A 27502-nucleotide genomic window follows, 5' to 3' on the forward strand; every position below is an offset into this window, starting at 1 on the left:
TCGAATGCGGTGCTCCCGGCGCATAATTCTTGGTATAGTCGATAAAAGGAATCTTCGATGATGTTGTTGTGACGTTATGCTGGGGAGCATATAAAGCCGGTCGTGCTGGGGAGTACGGCAACGTGCTAAGCCTCGGTTACAAATTGCTGAACCGCGAAGCGTTCTCACCCCTACAGAATCGTGCTGGGACGTTAGTGCGGGTTCTTGTGTAATTGTCGCAATCTCGTTTACTTATTTTGTGCGGAGATTTTCAGGGGGGAAGTGAATTCTAAGCGTTATTTGGTACCAGCATGGGCGAAGTGCTTGGCGAGAGCACAGTGCGGAATGTTGAATCACGACGATCCTGCGTTTCCTGGCACGTAGGTGAACCTTTCCTGGCACGCAAAGAGATGCCTGGTATCCTTGTTTAATGATTACGAAACGGTTAACAGATCAGCGGGTCATATTTGGTAGCTAGCTGTGAAAACGACGACACATATTTTACGGCGATAAGCAATCATCATTCGAAAATAATTTAAACCAAAGGTGTAGTTAACGTTTTTCTTTCGTAAGTTGCACTGGACCGGTGACTTCATCTAATTTTTTGGTTGAATTAATTTTCATCTGAACACATGCAGCCAGATTAGGCTTTAATTGTAAAGTAAATGATACAGCATAAGTTTGGAAGGCAGAAGAAAGAAGATACTTGATTTGGGGCATATTTAGTTTGCTGTTAATTGAATTAGTAATTTCAGGTCTGCAACAAATTTTTGTAATCTTATCCGGGACAGCTTTGATGAGAGGTGGGGACATACCTATTTAGAAACGACAATAAAAGCTAATCGAAGTTGTGGGTTCAATTCTAGACCGTGGCTGCTGTTTTCTGATAGGCTCGAAAACATAAGCACGAGATTTTGGTGCACCATGAAGATCTGGGGCTTTAAGTTAATTCTAAGCTGGTTCCTTACTACAGCATGGCAACTTCTTTACATAAAACTGGAAATTCAATTACAAAAAAGGTGGGGTAATGCGTGTGACTTTTATAAACTAATTGTCTTGTCCAATCCACACGTGCAGTTCCTTCAACCCCGCCAAAGATTACGAGCCTCACGACCATCGGTCCGCGGAGCATTGCTGTCAGTTGGGATCCTCCGCTGTTTCCCAACGGTCCCATTCTCTCTTACGCTCTCTACCTCGTGGAGCACCCCAGCGGCTTCACAACAGTCAAGGTGCATTTCATTTTATTCTTTGAGGTTTAAGGTAATCAATCAAGTTTGAGGTAATCAAATTTGTAACTTCTAGATGGGTGTCGTTGCAGATTAGTTCACAAACAATAGTGTTGGAACATGAATTTTGAATATTCGAGATTAGACAAGCTTTTTTATGCTGCTGCTTTAGCAGCCAATACCAACGTAGGACATTTATCTTTTTTATGAGGAGGTATTTTAACCCTTTCGGTTGTTGTGCCGTCATTTGACGGCACTACACAAAATATCCTCTAGCGCCTTGAGAACAACTTCAAAACTGCTAGTTTTCTGGGAGAATGTTCTTCAAGGATGCCTTTTGCAATAAACATCAGCATTGTTCCATTTTTGCAGAGCTCGATACTATGAAAAAGAACGGGGCGGGGGAGGAAACCGAAATGCTGGTTTGTTAAAACGTCCATAAATCTGTCTATACCAGCACTGCCAGCTTTATTTTTTTTGTAGGTTCAGGATGTAGCCTAGAGAAAAAATAGCTTAAGGAAAACAATAAATGTTTTCTGCTTGAAAGAAATATTTTAATTGCTGAAACACATAATTAATCATCATGCCTGTAAATGAATAAATACTTGAACTATCAGCTTAGTTTTTCGTTTCTTTGAATTCCGAGGTCCAAAGCTGTACGAAAATATGCAGAAAAACAATTTTTGCTCGAAATAAAAATTCCAGAACTGAACGGGTTAAAATGTCCATTTCTGACAGGCATTTTCTTTTTTCTGTTACAGGATGTTTCAGACGTCTCCAATGGCCTCTATTTTATGTTCAGTGGCCTCAGACCGGAAGTTCTTTACACAGTGTCGGTGGCGACGAACAACAACCTCGGCATGGGACCTTCGGACAAGCGCAATATTACGACGCCCCCCCAAAGTGTCGGAAATCGTACGTCATGAATGCATTCAAATACCCATTATGTCGTAGCTGTTGTGGAGTCACCAAGTGACAGTGTAAAATATCACTGCCAGCTCCAAATGCTTGCCTGTAGAGTCTGGAGATGACAGCGTTATTTCCAGATTCTTTGTTTGTCAGCTGCAACGCCGCATCAAAAAGCGAAAAAAATCGGGAGATAACTGAGACTTAGAGATCAGTGCTACGTATAGAGACACAATTGACAGCTTGAAAATATTTTGCCAGCTTCATTAGTACACTAAATGCTGTCATCAGGCCTTGCTGGCATGAATCCTATGCCAGAATGAAGCCCCCTGTCAAAATAATTTAAAGGAACACGAAAGTGAAATTTTGGAAACACTTATTAGGGGATGCTTTTTGTGTACTTTATCTCATCTAATCCATCATTTCGCAATGTAGCAGAAGTTTAGAGACTCAATTTATTTGGAAAACCCCAAAGAAGACGTGACTATAGCAGCTGCCTCACAAGCTATTGTAGTGACGTCACAGTAATGTATAACGTGGCTTGATATTTATTCATTTATTTATTCAAAAATACCCCTAAAGGCCCTCACTAGGAGGGTATTACAATCTTCATGATCTTAAAATGGTCTCGGTATGATCTTAATCTTCAGATTGTCACCTAGTTTATCATTAATATTGGCTCTTCTTTTTTTGTTTGCTTGAGTTTAAATTAGTTAAACGCTCTTATAATTTGCTATAAGTATCTGTTTGCTGACATATTAGTGCATTGTCACTGTGGACAGTGTTAAATCAGCAAGGAGTGTGGTGCATGAGAAGGTGAATTCTCAAATGCACTTAACTGTGAAAAATTGTATGTAAATAATCTGGAAAAAAAAAAGAAAAAAATATGACGATGACACTCGTGGTGTAGCAATTAGATAATATGCATTACTCCTTTGGGTAGAGTGTATAGTTTAAAGAACGACTGCTACTGCATCACTTTTTTTTTGTTCCCGCCTCGTTCGTGGTGTTCCCTAAGCCTGGGAAATTCCAACGATTTCCTCTCCTCTTCATCTGCTTCACAGTTAAGCCAACCCCAGAACCGTACCTGATGATCGCCACAAAACTGCAAGTGCTGAAACAGGGGCTGAGTATTCTCGACGTTCCAGTGACGGAATTCCACACGCCTTCGTATTCCATTCATATTACCGGTGAGTGACATTTTTGGGATGCGTGTGTAAGCCATGAAAGAAATCGCTACTTTGACTGAACCACACTCAAAGCAAATTTGTGACCCCAAAGATTTTCTATTGTACGTAAATTCATTTGCTCTGCAAACGAATGCCAATTCATCAACCTATAACACTTGGTGCCCTTCATAGCCGTGAATAAAATGAATGAATTGAGTCTTTTATAACAGCGAGATTATTGGGCAAAAAAATAAATGTGCCGCTGTACTGGTTGAACAAACATATTTTCTTACATGCGTATAGTACATTGAACCCATAGATTTGATTACTTTAAGTGGACGTCATAGTATTTTAGTATTTAGAAAAATTAGTGTAATGTAAATAAGAAGTCAAATCAAAAGACCACGTGATTTCTTTTTTGTAAACAGGGCGTTGAAGGGGAGGGGGTACCGTATTTCAGGCCTTTCTTTCAATCATGCCTTGCAACTTCTGTGCCTTGCCTAAGTGACAATGAATATACCTGCTGCACCAGCATAGAGATGTTCCTGGTATATACCTACATATTAGGCTACTAGGGTTAGCTGCGTATTTTAGGCAGTTACTTTATAGTGTGTATTTTTCGAAATGGCTCAGTATTCATATCTATCTCTGTTTCTACATTCAGCATAACTGACTGAAGAAGTGCAGGTTTGTGATTTCTATTAATAATATCCCAACTATTATGACCTTTTTCTTTCAGGTGTTGCAATGCACGTGGCACGTAACCTGCTTTTCGTGGCCACAAGCTCAGGCAGCGTGTACTGCATTGACTTGGTGGACAAGCCTGACCACACGCCCATCGTGCACAACAGCTCTAGTCATCCAGGCCTTTTATCCGTCGATTGGTTGAATCACTTCCTCTACATCGTTGAGGACAGCCAGGTGGGTAGCACAGAGAATGCAGTTTCACACTGCATTTCGTTAACAGAAGCTGCTGTTGCTTGCAGAGAGTCACACCAGATAGACGAATCTTTGCAAAGGCAATGCTTTTGCCCTAACTTTGTTATTTTCTCCATCGACTGCATTTGGCGCACGCCAGATGGTAGCTGCTCATGTGTGCCCATAAGCACATTAAGTAATTAGTGCCCACAATAGTTATCAGTTTGAGCAGGATGTCTCACTAGTACAAGTGCTTGCAACATCAGACTAGTTTTCATCAGGCCGTTGTCTTCAATGACAGATGTGTCTTCATACCTATAAAGAACGGTCTCTTGACAAAATGTCAAGGGTTGTGCTTCCAGCCGTTCATTGCTTGTGTTTGCAACCACCAGTCGTTGCAGTTACCAGTCATTGCATTACCTCCAATAACGTAACTTCCCTGCAATGTCATGTATGAAAATAATCAAGGAGTTTGGTTTGTAATTTTTTTTCCAGATTACCCGGTGCAACCTTTCTGGGGATGAGTGCATGGCAGTTGTACTGGGATTCGATAAGAAGCCAAGTGAAATGAAAGTGGATCCCTACAACGGGTAAGGCTACATACATACCACTTGGAGTGATATAAGCCTAAGTCTGTTATTCTATCAATTTACTCGACCCAGCCAAGTGCCACTTTCAAGTCAGAGGGCTTAGCAAACTTGCTTTTCCGCAAGTCGTCACTTAGAAACTTCATTTTATTAATCAGTTGTGGCTTTTTTCTCTCTTAAAATTGAGTTCGCCGAAGTTGACTCATTGAGAAATCACCTTGACTCTTTACAGGCCATAGCATTCAGGCATATTTTTGTGATTGGTGTAGGAATCGTATGCTAGATGTTGCTGAAATAAAATTTAGTATTAGAGCCTTACCAAGATATCAAATCGCTGTATTACTTCACAGCTACCTCTACTGGGTCCTACACAACGGCACCACGGGTGGACTCTACCGTATCGACCTCGCCCGCATTGACAAGAACGCCGTGGCGAGGCACGAGGCCCAGTTTCTCGTCAAAGATGCAGATCTGAACACGTTTGTGGTAGACTACAAGAACTACCGGCTGCTGCTGCCTAAAAAATCGCAGAACACTGTTGTGTCTGTGGCGCTGTCAGCCATCGATGAAACCGACGTGCGGCGCAACTCCCAGAAGCACCAGTTCACCGATGTGCGGCGGCTGGATACGCACCGTGGCAACTTGTACTGGACGACGGGCTCTGAGGCATTTGGCGAAGAGTACCACAATCAGGGAGACAAGTACTACCACAACAAGTACACCATAGATGGGCAGTCGCTTGTCTACCTCGGCGTCTTCCACCCCCTCTCCCAGCCCTTCCCAGGTAACCTTACTTCCTTTATTCTTTATATTTGCTCGAATAGCAGTGTAAAGTGGCTAGAAACGTTCATTCACATACGTATTCACGTAAAACGAGCATGACACATTGATCTGTGCAAAGTTCTGGATGGCAACATAAAAAGCACTTTGCATCACAGTAGTGTTTGCCGTTTAGTTATGGAGTGTAAAAAGGACAATGCTCGATGCGTCGCGCGCAGCACTGATGTACACCTATTTTGTTATGGCAACGAAAGCAAGTATAAGAGCACCAGAAAAAGGGGCATTGTACTGGTACTGTTGTCATAGTTTTAGGCTTCTACCAACAAGCTGTACTTTGTTGTTTGTGCCCTCTCTTTTACTTGAACGCTTTTCGCACACTCCGGTTACGATCATCAATGCTTTGCGTCACTGGCTTGTGTTGAGTCGACATTTTTAGTTGCACAGTTCTTGAATTCAGAGTTGCGCTCTGTGGTAGGTCTGGGGCACTAGAGCTACCCTTCTCCCGAGCTCTTGCCTAATAATCTTCAAAGTTTATTTATTCAAAGTTTATTTCAAAAATATAATGATGTGCAATCTTGCGGATCTGCGAAGGAAAGCTTGACATCCACCTCAGTGCAGCCGTACGGCTACAAAGGAAAGCTGTACAGCTTTCTCAGAAACTTTGCAGTCGAAGAAAAATTTGTCCTGGTCCAGGATTTGAACCCGGGACCACCGCTTAACCGGAGCAGTCGCTCTACCAACTGAGCTAACCAGGAGGCTAGCAGTTTGTAGCACGAGAGCGAATTGATCGACAACTCGAAGTGATAGACAGGTGTTAACACCTGTCCATCACTGTTAATCCATCATTAGTTAACACCTGTCCATCAATTCACTCTCGACCTACAAACTGTTTGCCTCCTGGTTAGCTCAGTTGGTAGAGCGACTGCTCCGGTTAATTAAGCGGTGGTTCCGGGTTCGAATCCTGAACCAGGACAAATTTTTCTTCAACTGCGAAGTTTCTGAGAAAGCTGTACAGCTTTCTTTGGTAGCCATACGGCTGCATTGAGGTGAATGTCAGATTGTTCTTTGCACAAGCTTACTTCACCTTGGGGATTTCCCCTAAATCTGGTCAATTAAGATCTTGGAGATACTTTGCAGAGCGCACATTTTTCGTGATGCAGCTTTTGATCATCAGGATGGATTTAATAAATTGCTGTTATTAACAAGATGCTCCACTTTTCCTCTGTCGCAATGCTGCTTCAGGTCATCAGGATGAGAGGTGAGCAGAGAAAAATATATTTGATGTCCCACTTGATGGCCTAGAGAGGGCAGTGCAGATGCCTGTTTCAGTTGAACGTTGTTGTCCTCCCAAACCAAGGCGGGTGCATGAAGGAATGTATGAGCATAGAGTTTCTGTATTGCGCAGTTCCTGTGAATCCAGTACAAGGCGTTCAAGCGATCTTCAAGGAGGATCTGGCTAAGATTGCTTGGGAGAGCCCTCGACTCCTCGGAGGCCTAGGTAAGCTGAAAAACATTGTCTCTTCTGTTATGTGTTCGTCACCAACATGTCACTGTTGGAGGAAAAAGAAATCTGCATGTAATGCACCGTATTTTTGCAATTCTAAGCACCCCCCGATTCTAGTAATCGCCCTCCCCTATACTTTCGGAAAAGAAATGGGAAAAAAATTTGCATGCGAATCTAAGCACCCCGTTTTCTGAGCAACCATCGCCAGGTGAATTTCAGGCATGAAAATGAACCCGAGCTGGCGTTGTGGCCAAGTCATTTATAAAATTTTCAATTACAAACCACTTCAACGAAACAAAACAAAGACGACCTGCTGGGGGATTCTGAGAGCGGCAGTCCAAGCAGCTCAACGTACTCTAATAATAGACTGAGCGTGACTGAGTACCAGACGTAAGGGGTGACTTCACTGTCTGCGCCTATTTTCCTTCTGAATGTTTGCTCTTGTGCCCTTCTCGTCGAGATACTGCCGCCAAAAAAAGTCGTGATCGAGGGGTAATTTAGGTTTTTCGAATCTAAGCGACCCCCTCGTTTTTGGCATTGCGATTGCAGAAAAAAGGGAGTGCTTAGAATCTAGTAAATACGGTATGTCTGGTACTAGGGCGAGATGAAATTTTTGACAAAAATCGGGAAATAGACAGTTATTTTCTCATCTTTGAGAAATGACCCTAGCTTTCAAGGACATTATTATCATACGTCAAGCATCTGGCAAAATGCAGCACAACTTTATTGGATGCTTTAATCGACAATGGGTTCAAAATAAAGAAGAAAAATAACAACAACAAAAAATATTGAGTGTGCTTTAATGTAGCATGCATATGTTCACAGTGAAGAGGGCACCTTGCTACAGTCACAATGTAGAATTGGGTGCTCCGTCAAGGTTTTCGGTTTCTGGTGATTTTAGCTCTTGTGATGGGGAGGTACCTATATGCTTATGGAGGACAAGGGCTCTTCTCTCCCATTGTAAAGATTGTAAACTTGATTTTGAGAGTAGAGATTATTAGGCAAGTTTAAAACCACTCTTTCCCGTATAGGCCTCACCTGTTTGTATCATTTAACAGTCAGTACGAGTTTTCAGTGATTTTTTAGCAGCATTTTGTGGTGATGGGTTCAGATCAACTTGGTTTTCGGACGCGGGTTCAATTTCCGGCTGCCGCGGCGGCTTTTCCCATGGAGGTGAAACGCAAAAATGCCCATGTGGTGGGCATTTTGGTGCAAGTTAAAGATCCCCAGGTAATCAAACTTAATCCGGAGCTCTCCGCTATGTCGCACCTTATCGCGTGTGTAGCGTCGGCACGTTAAACCTCATAATCGATCAATCAATCGTAACTTGGTTTTCATCTGAAAAATGCAAAAAGCAAGCAACTGCAGAGAACAAGGAAACGATAGCAAATAAAGAATCTGATATTAATGGGGGAAACTTACCATGGCTTACAAAGAAATAGGCTCACAAAAATGTGTAAAGCTCTGTACACACTTCTCTGCTTGTCTGAATTTCATTTCAGACCATTACGCACTTAGAAACTACCATCTTAGTGATATAGCTAATGAATGCCTAACGAGGCTATGCAGTTGTATTCTATCCTTGCATTCAAAAATACATGGCTCATTTGAGCAGTAAGCCTCAGAGTTCCTGCTTAGATCCAAAGAAAGAACTTACCGCATTTTCATGCGTATAACCCACCCCTGCATATAAATCCACACCCCCACTTTCAGCCCGCCGGAAAAGAAAAAAAAAAAAATCCTCGTGTATTGCCCACACATTTGTTACAGGAAAGCAACACATCACATACTCTGTAGACAGAAAAAGCATATGTTTAGCAAATAGAATACACTGACTAAAAGGCGAAAGTCACAATTCACTAATAAAATTCAGTTGTTAGAATGCACTCGTCCTTGTTTTTTCTTCCTTGTCCTTGTATGTTTTGTGCAATCGCTGCCACGAAAGACTTAGTCGATGTTACTGTGTAGGAGCTTCATGGCACAACACGCAGTGCCGTGAAGATGCACTAAAGGAAAAACCCTGCGTATTATCCGCACCCCTACTTTGCCACTGAAATTTTAGCATTTTCGGTGTGGGCTATACACACAAAAATACGCTACTCCTTAAAAACCAGTTTCACCCTTTACATATCTAAAATGAATGCACTACCTTTTTTATTCTTTTCATCAAGTAAGTCCCAGGCTAAGCAATACCATTCATAAAATGCTCGACAATTTTTGCAGGTGCGGGCGCCTGGCAACAGTGGTTGTACGAGATTCGCGTGCAGGACCTGTCGACACAAGTGTACATCTACGCGATGAACATCAGCGACACAGCGACGACCGTTCGCAATCTCCGGCCGGACACAGCCTACTCGGTCAAGGTGCGCGCCTACAGTCCCGGTGGACGAGGACCCTGGTCCATGGACTTTGTGGGTCGCACGCTAAAGAAACGTGAGTCTCCCAGACCAATTTGGCCCTCGCAAAAAGCAGGGCGTCTTTCATTCCATAATAGCACGTAAACTTAACCAAGGCGGGAAATTCAACTGCCGACAACCGTAGCGAAACTCTAAAAAAATGCAAGTTGGCTTATTTGTAGAAGTGGAATGCCTACCCTGATCTAACTGCCTTATATTGCGAAATTATTCTGACCGCTTCTAACCTTACTAAGCTTATAGAACTGCTGTTACATACCCATAGCACCATGCCCGTGCATTCTCATTTAGGTGCCTTAAACAATATTCTACCTGTAAGATGAGATGAACTTGTAAGAACACGTTAAACCACCATGTCATGTATAATGCAAACTGCGTTATCCCTTCCTTGATAGCTCAGGGTTTATGAGCAAACTGTAGGATTCACCCTTGCATTCTGTCATTTGCGTGCTGCACGCCTAATGTTATCTGTTGTTCTGGTTTAGCCTGATGTCGAGTATTTGATTTCGGTGGTGTTTTAACAGTATTATTTCACCACTGGCTTGCTATGATGCTTCACCATGAGTTTTCACTGTTTGTCCCCTCGAACAGCATCCAAGCCTGGTTTCCCTTACATGCTGTGGAGTGCCAGTGAGGCCCTGCTGAAGTCCGACATTGTGGGCGACAGTGTGCAGCCCCTCATTCACTGGAGCAGCCTAAATGGAGCATACATCACAGGTGTGTGCTGATCTCGCTCCTTCCAAAGAAGGATCAGTCTTGCTTGGTAGCAGGCACAGATGGAAGATGTGTTTGCAATGATTTGTGAACCCTGTTCTTTTGGAAAGCATACACAAAAAATTAAAGCCGTTCCACTCAATGTGAAAGCTGACGGAAGTGCAGAGTAAGTGATTCGCCATAATGGCGGCTGTAGCGCCACTATCCGCTCACTGCTACTGCCCAATGCAATTAAAATTTCCCGCCTTGGCAGTGCTTGCGCGTCCCCTGCCTGAAACTGCACCAGCGGGAGTTCTGTTCTTTTTGGGCTCGCTTTTCCTTTCGCACGTGTTGGAGTTGCACTGCACTGCTGTTTTAGCATGAAAGAGGTAAACAAAAACTCTTGTTCAGATGCTTTTGCGGCCCGCTGAAAGCCCCAGGATTTAAAATAGGGCCTTACAGTGCAGTTCGGAACTGGCCATTTTTTTTTTTCTTGCACTGTCACATTTTTCAGCTTACTATCGTGAAAACCAACCCAACGGGCATTCCTAACTAAATGAATGTGGGCACTGCCGGTTAATTACGTGTATTTTGCCTCAAATGTACCTACAGTGTACTTTGTGCTAAACAACAGGGAGATGTATGACAAGTGCCAGCGGTTCACGAGTTTTGAACGCTTATGACTATATAAACTGCTTGGCTTTAGAAGCCTCTGGGTTACGCCACGGTGACAGCCGCAGTGGCAGAATGCCGTGTGGCTCTACTTGGGTCCAACGAGTAAGCTACGACGACAAGGTGAGCCCCTAAAGTGCTCTGCACTTAAATTAAAACGTAAAACCGAACGAACTTCAGCGTCATGTAATCGTATTTCTGGTTGACTCTTGGTGGTGTTGTCATGCATCGGGGTTTGTGGAAGAGATCCAGTAGGGTAGTGCATGTAACAGTTTTTGCGCGAACAGAAACTGATGGTACGTATAACTGTTGCTATGGGGCCTGGGTTCTGGAAAGGAGTTTCAGTAGGGAAATGCATGGAACAGTTTAGCGCGAGAACGATGGCATAAGTGTGGCCAGCTGGAGTCTGGTGACATAGTGGGAGGAGCAAAACAGGTAGGCACTGTCCAGATGTTATTACTAACTTTGCACTTCATGTAACGTTAAGGCTTAACTCTGCCAAACAATACCCGCAGTTTGACGTACAATAGTTGTGACGTTGCTTGGTAGGTCTTCAAGCTTAACATTAAGGGTAAACATAAGCCTAAACATAGGCCTATCAAAAGCGATCAGCCGACTCTTATACTGAAGGTAAAGAAGGAAGGGATGCGAAGAAAAAAAACGAGGATGAAGCTTCCATGCCCACATCTCAAGCCACACGAGCACAGAGGTCATCTGAAACTCGATCAAGCTCTCTGATGTGCATGTACTCCACATCCTGTGTACAACTCTGAAGCCTAGCAAAGAGTTAGAGATAGCACATAGTAACTGCATTGCTGCATTGGACATTTTATGAGCAGGAATATATGCTGCTTTCAAATTCACCGTTGGCACAGCGAAACCATATGTGTCATTTTTTTTAAATTTGATAATTGGAAACTGAGGACATATTGAACAAATTTTAAGTGCTCTGCAATATCTCTGCAAGCCTTGATGTGGCTGCATGCGCCATCAATTTTGAACTACCGTTTTCTTTATGCCTTATGGGATATCGAGATGTTTCAGCAGGGGACGCTGTCATGAAACTTGTGTGGTGCTTTCAGATATCGCCTGGTACAAGAACCAGCTGTTCCTCAACACGAACACATCGACCGTCTACACCTACAACGTGTCGTCGCATTTTTCCCTGGAGCGGCTGCCCAACATCACTCACGCGGCAGCCGTGGCGGTCGACTGGCTCGCACCGAAGTTGTACTGGTCAAGCCCTCTCAGGCAAATGGTGAGCACTGGTTTGGGCCACGAGTTTAGACAGGCTTATGTAGGGAAGCCATTGATCAATGCTGACATGCTTCATACGACGTTTTTCGAACTTGCGAGATTGAAAACCCACTGCGGTGGCTCAGTGGCTAAGTCACTGTGCTGCTGAGCCCAAGGACGTGGGTTCGATTCCCGACTGCGGTGGTCACTTTTCTAATAGAGGCGAAAAGCGGGAACACCCGTGTGTTCCAGATTTCAGCGCACGTTAAAGATACCCAGGTGGTCAAAATTAATCCAGAGCCCTGTGTAGCGTCGCCCCATTAAACCTCCTAAATCAATCAAATGTTCAGTTATATGCCAATTCTTTTCGATTCTGTCAACTGCTTCAAGAACTGATGGACGTGTCAACACACCCATTGCTTGTGGGGGAACAAAACATCATAACTACGACGTCGCTTCTCAACAAGTGTAGTACCGACTTTAATAAGTGCTTCAAACTCTGACAAATTTAACAAATTAAAAAAAAAAAAGTGTCCATTATTACAGGCTAAAGTCGTCAAAATCTCCTACAAAACTAATGGAAACAGGTTAGGAGATACCAGTCTGTAACCAGGAGACGCATTTGGCAAGCTGCACTTGTGTATCAGTCTTCAGAAGAACTACGATTTTTTTTATTGCTATGATAGTGATATAAAAATTACTTCCACAAGTTTTTGTCAAGAAGCATCGATGCACTATTGACAGCAGTGGTGTGTGCTGCCTTTATTATTTATCTTCCAGATATCCCGTTCCGACCTGGATGGAACGCACCACGAGTCGCTTCCTTTTTTAACGATGGCTCAAGAGATAGCCGTGGACTCGCTGGCCGGCTATCTCTACTGGGCCACCTCACACAGCGTAGAATGCTCCCGCCTCAACGGAGAAGACCGGCTCTCTTTTTTCCAAACGGGCCTTTTTTCCGGAAAGCAAGGTGCGTGTGCGCTGAATAATGCACTTCAACCGCGGTGCTCTTGTGCGCTTAGCTTCTCGCATGCGGAGTAAAGTTCATGAAACCCCACATTGAAACACACTTACCTATAAGCTTTTGTTTAGCACTTAGATGAAAGTCGTAAAGCCTTCAAGGAATACAAAATAGTGGCATGTGTGCTCCAGGGTCTTTGTGAAACATTATTAATGACCTACCCTATCTTCTTTAAAAGGCAAAGTGTGAACTGGGCCTGTTTGGAGCTTGGTAGTGATTATGAGGGAATGATCGAGCCACATCAATATTCATCTGCACTGCCTGAAGAAAATGAAGTGATTGAGTAAGGAGATAAAGGAGCCTCACAAGAAGGTCTGATGATGGCAGTGTTGGTTATGAAAAATACTAGGATCATGTGCTAACTTCACGATGTTGCAGCATTAGGATCGTGTAAATAGCGGCGAATCGTACTTTGTCAGCAGTTCAGTTTCGCACCTACAGTCAGATTGTAAGGCACATGCTTCGAGGTCTGATGTGTGCTTGACCGGGAAAATCTCAGATCTGACATCACTGCTCTAGAGTTAGTATATGTTGTCTGATGTTCGTTCAAAATTCAGGAACGATTCAGCCTTCTATATTCTGAGCAGTACGCACTTAGAGTGGCAGATGAGGGGTTAGTTTGACTAGCATCACGTCTGTGAAAGATTACTTGGAGTAAACATGGAACTATACAAATTCATCACACACTAAACCTAACCATTGAAAGTGGTCTTGTGAACAACCACTGTTGCAAACACATGAACGAAATTGATTGAGAGATCCTGCGATTTTTGCCTTTCCCCTTTTTTTGTGTGCGTGGGTTTATCCATATCTGTCTCTTTTGCTTCAAAGTTATGGGCCTTACACTGGACGTCGGCAACAAAAAGGTCTACTGGATGGTCCGAAGCTTCGAAGGCTCAAAGCTTTTTCAAGCCCCGTTGAGAGAAGACGAGGGGCAGAGCAGCATGGCTGAGAAGATCATTGGCCCGCTCACTGAAAGCGAAATGTAAGCCACATGGTCGTTATTCTTAACTGGCGTGCACACTTCGATTGATCGGTTGGTCAATCGATCAAATGAGTGAATTAAGGAATGAATCAATGAAGTAAACACGTGGTTAGCACGTCACCTCCCAGATGCTGTTGCAATCCCACTGGTTTTATTTACAAAATATGGTTGAAATATTTGCATTTAATCTGTCCACTTCAGGCTATAGCAGTGAGATATACTAGTGTAAAACTGAGGTGTTCGTAAAGAAAAATGTCAAACAAGAAAATGGGAATGGTAATGAGCATTAATGCTCCGACAGGAAAATGCAAAGTGAGAAATCGACTGCCAAAGCAAAAAAATGTGCGATTGAACGAAAAGAGCAAACATTTCTCCTTACATGGGCAGAAGTACTTGTGTGTGCAGGCTAACACTACTACCTCACAAAAATACAGAAAAAGTACGACAGGTTTGAATGAAAGCAACAAGAAACTGTCCACAACTAATCCGCACCCAAATCTACATGAAAAATTATTCTTGGTGCGACATAAACACAGAGGTTGGTGGTCGGTTTCCTTTCAGGAAGGGGCCTGTGTGGTATTTCAGCGACCGCCTCTATTGGATACACCAGGAGAAGCAAGCAGTCATTTCCAACATGCTCGGTCAGAGCGTGGCCACGCTGAAAGGCCTTGGCCTTTTCGACCTCAAGGCACTGGCCGTGGTAGACGCCTCACTACAGCCGTCCCCAGGTAAGCACTAACCACTCTTCTGCATTCGTGTATTTATATGCGGTGGCTACGTGAGGTCAACTGCACTTCCTCCAGTTATCAAAATTGGGCCCTCGGTTAAGCGACATGTAAACACGAGCGCTAAGTGGCTGTGCAGCTTGTTAAAAGAATGAACGTGTAAAACATTAGCTTCAATTATGAGATAAGGGAGCGGTAAAGTCATTTTTCATCATCCATGCTTTAGTAGATGAGAATTTTCATTCCTACCAGTATTTTTTATGCTCCAAACTAAATCAAATTTACTATGTTCAGGCAGTCAAACAAAATCAATGGAATGCTGCCAATTTAAAAGTTTGTAGGGCCAAGAAACATATCCCTATAAATTGGGCTTCTCTATCATTCAACTACTAGTTGAGTTTTAAATTATGCGAGCTCAGTAATTTGACAAATGATTTCAGGTTTCGAACTAGCTGATGTACAGCTTTCCAAATTTATCTGCATTTGTTGCACTACATCAGCTGCCGCAGCTCACAATAAAGCTTCACTGGAGCTTGGACCAATGCTGGTTGCATGTTAGTCGAGCATGGTAACAGGCATCCAACAGTGGATATTTTAGTCTTTACTGCATGGAACACACTTAAACAATTGAACAAATTCCCACTGACGATAAAAAAAAGATTAAGAAATGTATAAATTACACAATGTATGAGTGGCTAAGGTCAATCAGTGCATCCAAATTGCAAACGAATCTGGACGCTCATTTAATCCCTTATATGGGCGTACTTCTGTGACTCCCTTCGGTGGGATAAAAAGGAAATTGCTCACTAATGATCTCTCGCAGTGATTTTTGTCTGTCCAGGGGATGAATTTGTGCCCCTCACAAAACCTAAAACATTTCCCACGTATGCGCGTCTCCCAATTTTCGTGCAGGTTGATAAGCAATAAAACAAGTCATGCGGCAAAATCAAAATTTTTCGTTGTGCCCCCGCATAATTAAGATACATTTTTGGGGGAATTTCTTTTGAGAAATTAATTATTACCATGAGCAAGTTCGCAACAATTACCACTTTGTACAACCACGTTTCTTATGCCATCATCACCCAGTGGGTGAACATGACAGTAGTGAAAACCACTTCTCCCCAACTTACAGCGCACGTACATTTGACAACCATCACCAGCTAGCTGTTCTAGGAATAGTTTTTTCTGTCCAACTGGATGCAATTTTTATTTTTCCTACCAAGGGATCACAGGATTGACCCTTCAAACTTTGGCATAAACCGCAAATGATGCGCAAACATCACTTGTTTGGTATTGTCGTACAGGTTGCTATAGTTCTTCGATCACCTTTTTACCAGAAGTCTATAACTTGCTTATGCTACATTTATCATAGTAGTTGGAGCGGTGCCAATGTGGCATATTACGCACTCAGAATGCAGATTAGGAAATGCGTCGTTCCCTCAACTTTGGGTATGTCATCCCTATGTTACATCCAAGCCTCGTACATTGCAGGTGGATTCGACAAAAGCTTGGTAAAAGTTGTGCCGTCGCAAATACTGCCAAGCAGCATTGAAGTCGTCGGCACGTGGGAGAACTTCACAATCACCTGGCCTGTGGAATCGGATGTCAACTATGGAAAAGTGTACTACGAGCTCAGAATCAAAGACGACCGGGAGGTCTACACTCAGGTTAGTGTCTCAAAAGAAAAAGAGAAGAGAATATAAGAATTTTTTGTTGCTGTACACAGTACAATTTATTCTTGTGCGAACCTTGCAAGCACAGGATGCACTCCTTGAAAGGCGACAGTGTTTGTTGTACGCAATGTATTCGTCAGCACAATTGTATTGTGTGTCAGTTGGAGATGAGTATCATTATGAAAAATCTGTAACAGAACACTGTAACTGAACGGGCAACTGAAGTATATGTATAAAGGAATATGATACAAAATGCATGCCAATATTCTCTGAAGGCAGTGTCTTTTTTAATAAAAATGTGTCACCTAGTCTTGACGCAGGTCATAAATTGTATCGTTATTTTTACAATTCCCTTTCCAGGTGGCAGAAAGAAACCAATTCGTGTACCCGACTTCCAACCTCCTTAGGCCTTACACCCGGTTAGAAATCGTAGTGCGGGCCTATACATTTTGGGCATCATCGAGACCGACCACGACTATTATATACTCTCCCATGTCCGGTAAGCAAAACCATTCTCTCTTCGTCACTTTTCATTTATCTGTGCATGGCTCGCACCATGGGTGTAACTAGAGCCACTATACCATGTTTCAGAGTATCGGCACTCTTTTCTCTCACTGTTGTATGCTGCCGACAGCGGCCACTGATCGAACCGCATTAAGCGACATTTGTTTACCCTGAAGGACCCACGGGCACTGACATTTTGGTGCCTCTGTGTTGCTTTGTGCGTGCGTTCTTCGATAAATCGTGATTTTCAGAGCACAGTGTGGCTGTATGACACATTGAAAGTGAGTTTTTGATCCCCAGGCAGAGTAGTGATGCTGTGCTGCTCTGTACTGGGCTGTTTGAACCGGCTGGAAGGTGGGAAACGCCCAGCTGCCTCGCTTCCCGCTGGAGAGAATGACAGTGGCCTAGCGTAACCTAGAGCCACTAAATCAGCTACGCTAGCATGACCGAGGCTGACCCTGTCACATCAGCGAGCTGTCTCGAAATCCCTGAAAAGTGAATACAGCTCTCAAGGTTGCCACGGGGCACCCGGAGCAATTCCACCTGTCAATGTCGGCTGCAATAGGGTGCATAAAGTTGGCCACCGTGGCATCAGGCGCCAAAATGGCTGCTGCTGTGTGTCAGTGTCGTTACTCTTCAGAGTAGCTTATTTAGTGGCTGTAGGCATAACTACAGCAGAGTGCACCACCTTCATGTGCGACAAAACTTTTACAAAGTGAGGTCGGGGCTGAAAGTAAACAGCCGTGAAATTACCGGTGATAAAAAAGAGCAGTACACACACGCATATATTTATTCTGCTGATGAGGAACGAGATGCACATTTGTACTTGTAACAAAGCTAGAAATGCCCACTATCATTGCACACAAAGGTTGTGGGCAATGCTTTATATCTTGTCCATGGATGGATATCAGTAGGCTGCATGGTCCCTACCTCCGTGTGCAAAATTCTTCGCATTGGTAATATACCTTTTATTGTTCAGTTATCCCAGCAGCTTTTATAAATGCTGCATATGGCCTGTACATGCTGAGTGAAGCCTTCTAATATGTACCTGAAAGTAATGGTCTATAGAACGTTTATTCATGGTGCCCCAGCTGTATGCGCACGCTATTTAAGCTTGGTGCCCTTGTCCATCATGTGACATAGAACGGCGTAGGTACATGTTCAAAACTCCAGCCAAGGTTTTTATGCATACCTCGTTATCGTTTCAACTTTGTCACACTGGCTGGTAGGAAGAAAGAATATTCTGCTAAAGGACATACAAGTGATGGCCTGCGCATAACTGACGGCCTCTTTCTTTTGATGACTCACGGCGCCCACGAGAGTGCGAGTCACTGTGTTGGTTCACATTATGCAAGTGCATGAAAAGCTAAATTTTTTGTGACGCAGTTTCGTCACCTGCAGTTTTTTTTGTGATGCAGGACAAACACTTGAATGCATGCTTCTCTCTGTTCTGCCTTTCACTGCAGTTCCAACGGCCCCTCTCCAGCCACGCGTGTTTGTGAGCCACAAGACATCGCCGCTGCGTGTGCGCTCGGCGATCGAGGCCGAGTTCCGCTGGGCAGCGCCGCAGCACCCGAACGGTGTGATCGACAACCACCGCGTCAACTGTTGGTTCTTTAAGGATGGCAACATCCGCACGCTTTGCCAGAATGTCCGCGTTGCCGGCGACGCACTCCAGTACCGCATCACAGACCTGTTGCCAAACACCACGTACTACTTTCAGGTGGGAAAATGAGCGCTTTTCACGAGCACACCCGAACTCTCTTGTGGTTTATTTGAAAATGTTGTTAATGAATTTCAGACGGTCTTTACAGTCACATTACTGTATTTACATGATTGTAAGTAGAATGTAGGTTGACCCCCCCCAAAATTGCTTCTCTCAAAAAAACAAAAAGAATACAAGCGCAGAAAGCAGCCCATTTGAGCGCTGCTGTGAACGAGTGCCGATAGAGTTTTTCAGGCTCAGGGCACTCATGATAGACGGAACAATTCAGCACAACACAGAAGTGACGCAAGAACGCGGCAATGCGGTCGCCTAGAAAATCGTATCACAAAGAGAAGCTCTTCCATCAACTACCAATACCCCCCATACGGCGGCTTTTCCACCAATGATCGATGCTCCCACAAAAGCCGTATGCTCGTGGTGCGTGCAGTAGATGTTAAAAAAGAAAATCTTTTGTATAAGAACGCGGAATAACCATGCGCTGTGGGTTGAGTGGGAAACTTTATTTCCAATCATGAGAACACATTCGCACCCGCCGCGGTGGCTCAGTGGCTAAGGCGTTGCGCTGCTGAGCACGAGGTCGCGGGTTCGATTCCCGGCCGCGGCGGCCGCTTTTCTGATGGAGGCGAAAAGCAAAAACGCCCGTGTGTACGAGATTTCGGTGCACGATAAAGATCCCCAGGTGGTCAAAATTAATCCGGAGCCCTCCACTACGGCATGCCTCATCGCCTGCGTTGCGTCGGCGCGTTAAACCCCACAATCAATCAATCAGAACACATTCGCTGCAAGATGACAACCATTGAAGCTACCGGCAGCGGCCACTGCTGCATGATATCAAAACAAAGAGCATGGCGACTGACAGAAGCGTCCGTTTGCAATTTCCTTTGATTCGTTGGTAAGTTACTCACATTCAAGAAGCATTTTGTTCATCTCTAATAAACAACATGAGTATTACTGAATCCCTTGAATCAATGCACGGCGCTGACGTGGGCACAATCATATCACGTTGTTCAGTACACTTCCGAACGCCTGGTGGACGGTTAGCCGCTTTAGGTACGATGGACAAACGGTGCAGATCGAGAACACCAACTTTCAAAATCAGCATCACCTTTATTGACGCCAGAATGTATGCAATGGTAAACGCTACGCTTCGACCGTAACCATAGAAATGAGGTTGTTACACTTTCCCCAGCTCGTAGCACCCCTGATTTTTCATTTCTCTTGCTGTTACAAGCGGTACAAAGTTCGATTTCGATTCTAAGTCAACCCTCAACATTGGATTTTCAAACTTGAAAAAAAGAGTCTACCTACAATCGTGTAATTACGGTAGCTAAATGTAAACACGTGCACTTGTTCACACACTCACACATCCTTTCACATATTTGCACCTTGGGCAACAACTAGGGGCCTCAAACACCGCGAGTCTTTGCGTAAAACGGCTGGTCGACATATCGAAGATATATGTGATATATCTGAATTAGTTTTCTCTTATTTTCAAGGAGGCTGGAAAGTTACTAAGTTTGGAATTGGGAATAGCAAATGCCGAATTCCAGAATTCTGAGATGTCTATAAACTTACATGTGCTGCAGTTGAAATAACTGGCAACCGAAGTGCTCAATGCACTGCTTATATCTGCAGCTAGTGCTCCTTCTGCCAAATATTTAAGTTATTCGCATTGAAAATTATGTAATGCAAATATTTAGTTGCTTCGAAAGCTAAAATCAATTTGCACACTGCCTAATTACATATTTTAGAAAGTGTCTTCGAAGATTGACTGATTGTAGGGTTGTAGGGATTGTAAGATTGATTGATTGATTGATTATAATATGCAGTGACCTCTGGTTAGCCACAGACATTGCTTTAAACAAGCCTTATTTCATTGAAAAGGGTTTTAAAATGGTGATCTTACAAAGGCAGCAATAGACTTGTCTATTGAGTACAAACGTCTGGGTTTGCTTTTGCATGAAAATATGCTGCATGCTCTAGCATTTTCTTGTTTTAAAATTAAGTAAGTGGTGTGTTATACTAATCGAGCAACTTGTCATTGCATATTTTATAGACCGTTACTTTAGCTCAAGCAATGCTAAAAGGGTGTTGCCAGGGGGTTAGCAGATGTGGGTTCCAGTAAGTGTACAACAGCAGGAATGCAGACCACTTGGCCGACGACGTGCTCACGAGCCATGCGTACGATCGCAGGTTGGCGCTGCCACCCGCGCTGGTGAGGGCCCCATGAGTGAGGTGGTGCAGATGAGCACGGCGCGCGAACACCCGGTGCCTCGGCTTCTGTTGGCCAAGACGGACGCCGTGAAGCTGAACGACGTCGACCTGCGCCAAGAGCGGCTGCTCTCGAGCAAGGCCAGCCGACCCGTGGCGCTCGCGTACCTGGGACAGGACGCCAAGGTCTTCTGGCTTGAGGAAAAAGGGCTGCTCATGGCGTCCGCCATGGATGGCTCCAACATCAGCGTGGTGAGAGGCTGCCACCACGGTGTTTGCCTGTGCTGCAAATACAGTCCAACCCACTTATAACAATAACAACAATATATTGGATATACCGTAACAATGAACAGTCACGGCACCATCAACTTTGCTACATGTTAAATGGCAAAATAAACTGCTCATAAAAATGGTCATTCTCCATATTATTGGTTATTACAACTTTCCCCTTGCCTGTCACTCAGAATGCATGTGCTCAATTAAAAGATGAAACAAAGCAGGACACGTTCAATAAAACATCAAGACAGTTAATACCACACTTCTTTTTTTTTACCCTTGCAAGCACATACTGTTGGGAACATGTACGAAACATCTTTGCATATACGTTATCATTTTTTTGACTGCACTGTCTCAGAGCTGAGACGACAGAGGGCGGTATTACTGTGTCCAACAGAAGGCATACCCCCAAAGTAAACTTTGCGACGCTGCTTCACTGCTTTTCCTTTTGTATATGTACGGTCAGTTTTTCCACCTAGGTACACAGCCTTCCGTCTGTTGGCACGAGCCTGGCCATTGACTGGGTCGGCCGCTACCTCTACTGGACACAAAACAAGCGCTCGACTCGCCAGAGCTCCATCATCGTGATGGACCTGAACCAGGGGTACAACTTCCGCAGCGTCCTCAACAGCAGCGATGCCATCAACTCGGTCGAAGTGGACCCCTTCACGAGGCAAGCGAAATTCTCGCTGCAGCTATCTTCACCGATATTAAAGGGGCAGTAAATTTAAAGCTGAATTACTTTTCGTTTTATCTGGAGGATCACATTATTCAAAGCTTTTTCAGCGATTGTTCCATGGGAACAAATGTTTTGTTGGTTTAGAAATAAATAATTAAAGCTATCATTTCGCGCTCTTGCTTCTCTTCTATTTGTACGTGGAACAAAAGATCACATCGCGCATCCTGCAGAGGGACTGCCTACAAAGTCATTCGAGGCATTTTCGGGTGCAGCCACCTAGGAGAAGCAGTAGAAACTATGGTGCAATTTTCGAGCATGGTGGCCAATTGCCGGACTTGGTGTTAACCGATTGCACCAGTAATCGTGGAGGGTTGCTGCTGGTTGTGGTATATAATTAAGCATGGACAGTAAGACAGGGCAATCGGTATTGCATGTACAGTTGAGCCTCATTATAGCGAACGCTGATGTAGGGAATTATCGGCTATAGCGAACTAAATACAAACTTTGGTTGGTCACTCTTTATTTAAATGACACTTATTCTTTTATAATGAAACTGAAATCTTGAGAGCAGTGGGCGATATTGGACATAATGAAGAAATATTTGACCAGGAGTTTTAAACGCTACTTGGAAAAAAATCCCATCTTCCCAAACTGCAGAAGTATGGAGGCCCTTTTGCTCGTGGACAATGTGGGAAACTTCATCCCACTCAGTGCTGTGAGTAGCCACCAGACGGAGATCACATCCTTCATCAAATAAATAAGGACGCAGACGTGTTTTGTCAAGTGAAGCCTGTTCTGTTGTAATTTCACGTACTCATGTTCTGGTACATTGAGCTGAAAATGCAACAAGGAGAAAAGTAAGGCTTAACCTTGTTTGTAGTGGGTTTGAAGCCTAAAAAATGCATTTTTGTATCAAGTATTTTTGCGTGAGCGAGATTATCTATTTGTTAAGTCGATTTTTACGTGTACTGTTAAAACGAATATCAAACGTTACCAACTAATTTGCTGTCCCGATACTACTTTGTTATAACAAGGTTCAACTGTACTCGGATAAGCCTCTTGATGATTCTCATGTCTGTGCAAAACACTGGACCAAAGTCGAAGCTCAGACAAATCTTACCAGTAGTTCTGGTATAACAACCTGCTTACTAACATTTAAGAGCTGACGTTCGTAATTATTTTCCTTGCTTTTTGTCTTTCAGCACGCTCATCTACACTGCAACGAACGAACGAGGCTCGACGACCCTGATGATGTGCAACACAGATGGCTCGAACCCCCGCCAGTTCTTCAAGCGCCGCACCTTGACCAAGAACAGCCTCTTCGAACAGTCAAGGATCAGGAAAAGGAGCGACCATTACTCATGCAGCTGCGACCCCCACTCATCGGTCGGCCAGGCCGTCACCCTCGACCTGTCGGTGAAAGCCCACCCTCGACTCCTGTGGGTGGACGCTGATCACGGACACATCTGGTCTGCCGACCTGGAGGGCTGCAACTGCACCATGATAGTCAACGCCACCGAACTAAAGGATGTCGGTGAGTGCCATCTGCCCCAGGACACGTACCGTATTTTCACGATTCTAACGTGCCCCCAATTGTGAGGCGCAGTAGAAATCAACAACCGGAAACCACAGAAATAACTTAACACCGATTCTACCACGCAAACAAAGTAGCGCCTTAAACAGACGCCTCAAAATTGCACACTACATTTAATTGGACATAAATGGGCACACGCTGTGGGCAGGTAAAGCCCTTCTGTGAAGCTTTTCACTTAAAAATGTGGTCCCTGTGTTTTTGCCAGTCACGAACACTTGACTCTAAGACGCCTTACGCATGGATGCTGCCTGGTTCCCCTCTGTTTCTGCCAAGGGGATTACCTTGCATTTAAATGAAGCCTTTATCACTAATTAATCTAGTCGCTTCATTTCAGTTTTGAGTTTGCGGTTTCGGTTTTGATGTTTTTGAGTTTCGCGTCCAATTGTAATGCACAGGTATTTTTGAGTGCCTATCTTCGTAAAAAAGAGTGCACGTTAGAATCGTGCAAATACGGTATACTACGTTTCATAGACAGTGCGCAATGCAGTGCAAGCTATGAATGTAGTCAGCAGAAAAAAATAAGCCAATTATATCTGTTCGAAGGACCAAGGTTCAAAACAGAGCCTAGGATTTTTGTGGATAAGAATTTTTCAAAATTTGTCATGATGCCAGGTAAGAAAAAAAAATAAGCAAAGACAAAATAATCCTGCCCGCACAACTGAAGGAAAAGAAGTTTTAAGTGGCGAAACTGCGCACGTCGTCGGATCACATTTCAGGCGTGTTTGTATCCAGACACTCTTGGACATGTGGTGCCGTCTCTGAGTTTATCTTGTAACAGATACTGGAAGCAGAAGGCTGTCAAACATTGCAGCAGCAAATATATGTAAACTAAGATTGCTCAAATAACATTGACGAAATCCTGATAATAATAATTGTGTTCACAGTATTTCCAGTTTTATTGCTTTGATGAGCCTTGAGCACTGGTTTTCTCACTGCAAGAGGCAGCCTATTATGCTCTCCAGTCTTAACAGCATTTCAAGCTGTGTATGAAATACAGTATAGTCATTTACATTTTGCCAGTTATAATGCATCGATGCAGTACCTTGGCTGCGACACACTACTCACGGGGTTTGATAAGGAATCCATTTAGGCATTTAGTGCTTTGCATTCACAGGAATATCATTTCATTTCATTTACTCAGGATTAAGGGGTCAAAGGCTGTTAATACCCTGCATAATTACGGGGAAGGGAGGGGAAGAAAGTTTGTTTCAGCTTGCAAAGAAAGTAACGATAAGAGTATGCATAATAATTATAATACTAAATAAGAACAAAGGGTCGATAAAATGTGTGAACACTAACTACAATTTTAGGGCTAAATTCGGTAGGTAAATGAGAACATTCAAAAAACAGTGCAAAGCAGGTGTGGTGGTTAGGACATGAAATTTGGGTTATGAAGACCGGTTAGCTCATGGCAAAATGTTTTACGGTCGGTGTACGAAGCAATATTTTCTGAGAGTGCGTTTCAGAAGGTTCACGGGGTCTGTCAGCACATCACCCAGTATTGATTTCAACTTTGCCTTTTTTTTTTCTTTCACCCCCAGGTTTGCCACCGACATCACTCACGGCTGACAAGTTTTTCATCTACTGGTCAAACTCTGAGACAGGAAAGATATACAGCTATGACAAGTCGACGTCAACAGTTGTCTACGACACGCCTCCTAACGCTCTGACTGGTCACGTCCAACAAAAACGTCGAGTTCAATCAGAGGCGGCCAGGGGAATTCGAGGAATACGAGCCATCGGCGACCACCTTCAGCCCTATCCCGGTACGGGGTTTTGTAATTGCTGCTTTTGTTATCTTCTCTATAGATTCTATTTGCTCATTTTCCAATTAGCTCCTCTGTTTGTCCAGAATCTGGGAGCTTGTTAAAGAGGAACTTTACTAGGTTAATGTTGACCTTAGAACTCTAGTTTTTGAGATTTTATTGCCCAAAAAGCAGGGAGGCATGAAGCTGCAAGGCAACTGTGTATCCCATTACTTCACTAACTACATATAACTGCCAGTGTAGTCTAGCTTGTGGTGCTTTCAGTTTGATAATATGCACTAGGTGCTAGAAATAGGTGGCATTGTACTGTTGAGCCCAAGGACGCGAACCCATGTGTTGAGATTTTGGAACGTTTCAAAGATCTCGAGGTGGCCGAAATAAATCTGAAGCCCTCCAGTACGGTGAACCTTATAGATCAAATCTAGCTTCAGTGAGTTTTTTTCTTGCATTATTGAAAGTAGGTTCGTCTGACTCACTTTTGGAACACGTTACAGTCCCAATTTTCTTTATTCCTTTTGCCGAAACATTTACATTACTTTGTACACTCCATTCATGGTTATCAACTTTTTGCATGCCTCAGTGCCTTTAGAACCCACTGTTTTTCTTGTGCCTCACAGGTAATGTAAAATCCATCCCTCACGCAGACAACCAGGGGAAGATCTTATTGTCCAAGCCACGTCATGTGCACATAACGTTGAGTTATTATTTTCACTTACCCACTGTCCTTGTTTCACAGACGCCGTATGCCTGGCACCTCCAGACAACGTCAGCGCACCAACACTGGTCTCGGCTTCATCCCATCAGTTAGTCGTGAAGTTGCCGGAGCCCGAGAGGCCTTCTGTCTGCCAGAAGGTTTCCATGGCGTCCATCAAGTACACGATCTTCTACGGCCTCATTACACCGGATAATGTCTGGCAGTGCAGCGAGTCACTTTATGGCTGCAGGACACTGGTAAGCCAACAGAAAAGTCTACACACAAACCCTAATATACAGGGTGGTGCGGTGATAATTGGAACACTTTAAAAATTTTGTCTGCTACTCCAATTGGCTCCTTCCTACCGTGAATCCCAAACGTGCATTTCACTCTGTATACCCCCGGTGGTGCCGTCGTTTCAAGATCAACTTGCATTGGCTCGCACGTCCAAATCGGCTGCCATTTTCCCATAGGTGAAAATCGTTTTTATTTTTTTGCAGAATAAACGGGTAAGTACCATCGTTGTTCCCGGTGTCAAACAAAATAGACCACAAAAATGCGAGCTTCATGTGAAGTTTGAGTGTGAAGCGAGTGTTGGTTCACTCAGGAAAAAATTTTGAAGTGATCCAATTGTCGCCGCACCACCCCGTATGTTAAAGCTACTCTCCATGCAGCTGTAACAAAAGTTTACACTCAGCGTGTGTAAGGAGTACTGGTATGGCCTTGTTATTGTTTGTGGTGATTTAGCAAAATGTCACTGGCCCTCTTTTCCAGGAAACGTACAACACGACGGTCACCCTCAAAGACCTTGCCCCTTTTACTAACTACACTGTGCGGGTTGCCATGAGTAATTTCTACAGTATTGGGATGTCCAGCCCTGGGCCCAATGCTATCTTCACAACAGCCGAAGGAGGTGAGGGAGATTGGAGTTCTCGTGTTTTATCTGTGACTTTGCGCGATTTAGTATGCAAAGAGTGTGTCTCGCAGTGTCTCTGGGCTGGTCGCTCTCCGTAGGACTAGAACTGAGAAACGTATTAGGTCCCTGCAATTCTTCCAAATGTGCCTGTCATGCTACAAAAGCTTTATTGGCCTATCTAAAAGCCACAAGCTTTGATCAAATTTTGTAAATACTTAAAATCATATGTGTTCCTCTTCATCATTATAATCATCATTGTCACCGCATTCATCTGGCGTAGCAAGCCAGGTGGCTTGGCTCGGCTGACATCGCCAGACTCATTAAAGATTGTTCTCTCTCTCTCTCGTGTTTCGAGTAGATTTTGGTACTTGTGCCCATGTTAACACCTCAATTTTGCAGACTGCTTTTATTATCCTTGTATAGATGGTTAGCGGCAGCTTCACACTGTTTTCGAGGGGTCATATGCTCGTGAAGTTTTAGTTCCAAACATTTAGTCTTTAAGGTGACATAAAAACAATATAATACATGTTTCGTTCATTAAAAAGAATGCTTTGTCTCTATATCAATTATACCAGTTTAACCACAAACTTCAAATAAATAATCGAGACGGTGAAGAAAACAGATTAAAGGAGCCATGAAGAGAAAACA

At 43.7% G+C, this 27502-nt stretch overlaps 1 protein-coding gene across 5 annotated transcripts in view; it reads left to right on the top strand.

The window, feature by feature from the left end:
- The window catches only part of Sev (receptor protein-tyrosine kinase sevenless), a 149324-nt gene that overhangs the window by 98667 nt on the left and 23155 nt on the right, over window positions 1-27502 (top strand). For 4 of the 5 annotated variants that reach the window (XM_077683977.1, XM_077683976.1, XM_077683979.1 and 1 more), the window contains exons 8-29: window positions 1057-1208; window positions 1967-2120; window positions 3176-3301; window positions 4020-4201; window positions 4694-4788; window positions 5136-5569; window positions 6971-7063; window positions 9293-9502; window positions 10075-10200; window positions 11931-12106; window positions 12865-13054; window positions 13937-14090; window positions 14652-14818; window positions 16307-16482; window positions 16849-16987; window positions 18459-18715; window positions 20912-21181; window positions 21685-21878; window positions 23087-23418; window positions 25020-25244; window positions 25981-26195; window positions 26713-26851. In XM_077683977.1, coding sequence (XP_077540103.1) covers window positions 1057-1208; window positions 1967-2120; window positions 3176-3301; window positions 4020-4201; window positions 4694-4788; window positions 5136-5569; window positions 6971-7063; window positions 9293-9502; window positions 10075-10200; window positions 11931-12106; window positions 12865-13054; window positions 13937-14090; window positions 14652-14818; window positions 16307-16482; window positions 16849-16987; window positions 18459-18715; window positions 20912-21181; window positions 21685-21878; window positions 23087-23418; window positions 25020-25244; window positions 25981-26195; window positions 26713-26851 — 4206 coding nt within the window. The remainder of the gene's footprint in view (window positions 1-1056; window positions 1209-1966; window positions 2121-3175; window positions 3302-4019; window positions 4202-4693; window positions 4789-5135; window positions 5570-6970; window positions 7064-9292; window positions 9503-10074; window positions 10201-11930; window positions 12107-12864; window positions 13055-13936; window positions 14091-14651; window positions 14819-16306; window positions 16483-16848; window positions 16988-18458; window positions 18716-20911; window positions 21182-21684; window positions 21879-23086; window positions 23419-25019; window positions 25245-25980; window positions 26196-26712; window positions 26852-27502) is intronic. The other variant, XM_077683978.1, reaches the window with a different exon arrangement.

Source organism: Haemaphysalis longicornis, unplaced genomic scaffold, assembly GCF_048455015.1.
Source record: "Haemaphysalis longicornis isolate Haplotype H1 unplaced genomic scaffold, Haemaphysalis longicornis Haplotype H1 scaffold_9, whole genome shotgun sequence".
Taxonomy (NCBI): domain Eukaryota; kingdom Metazoa; phylum Arthropoda; class Arachnida; order Ixodida; family Ixodidae; genus Haemaphysalis; species Haemaphysalis longicornis.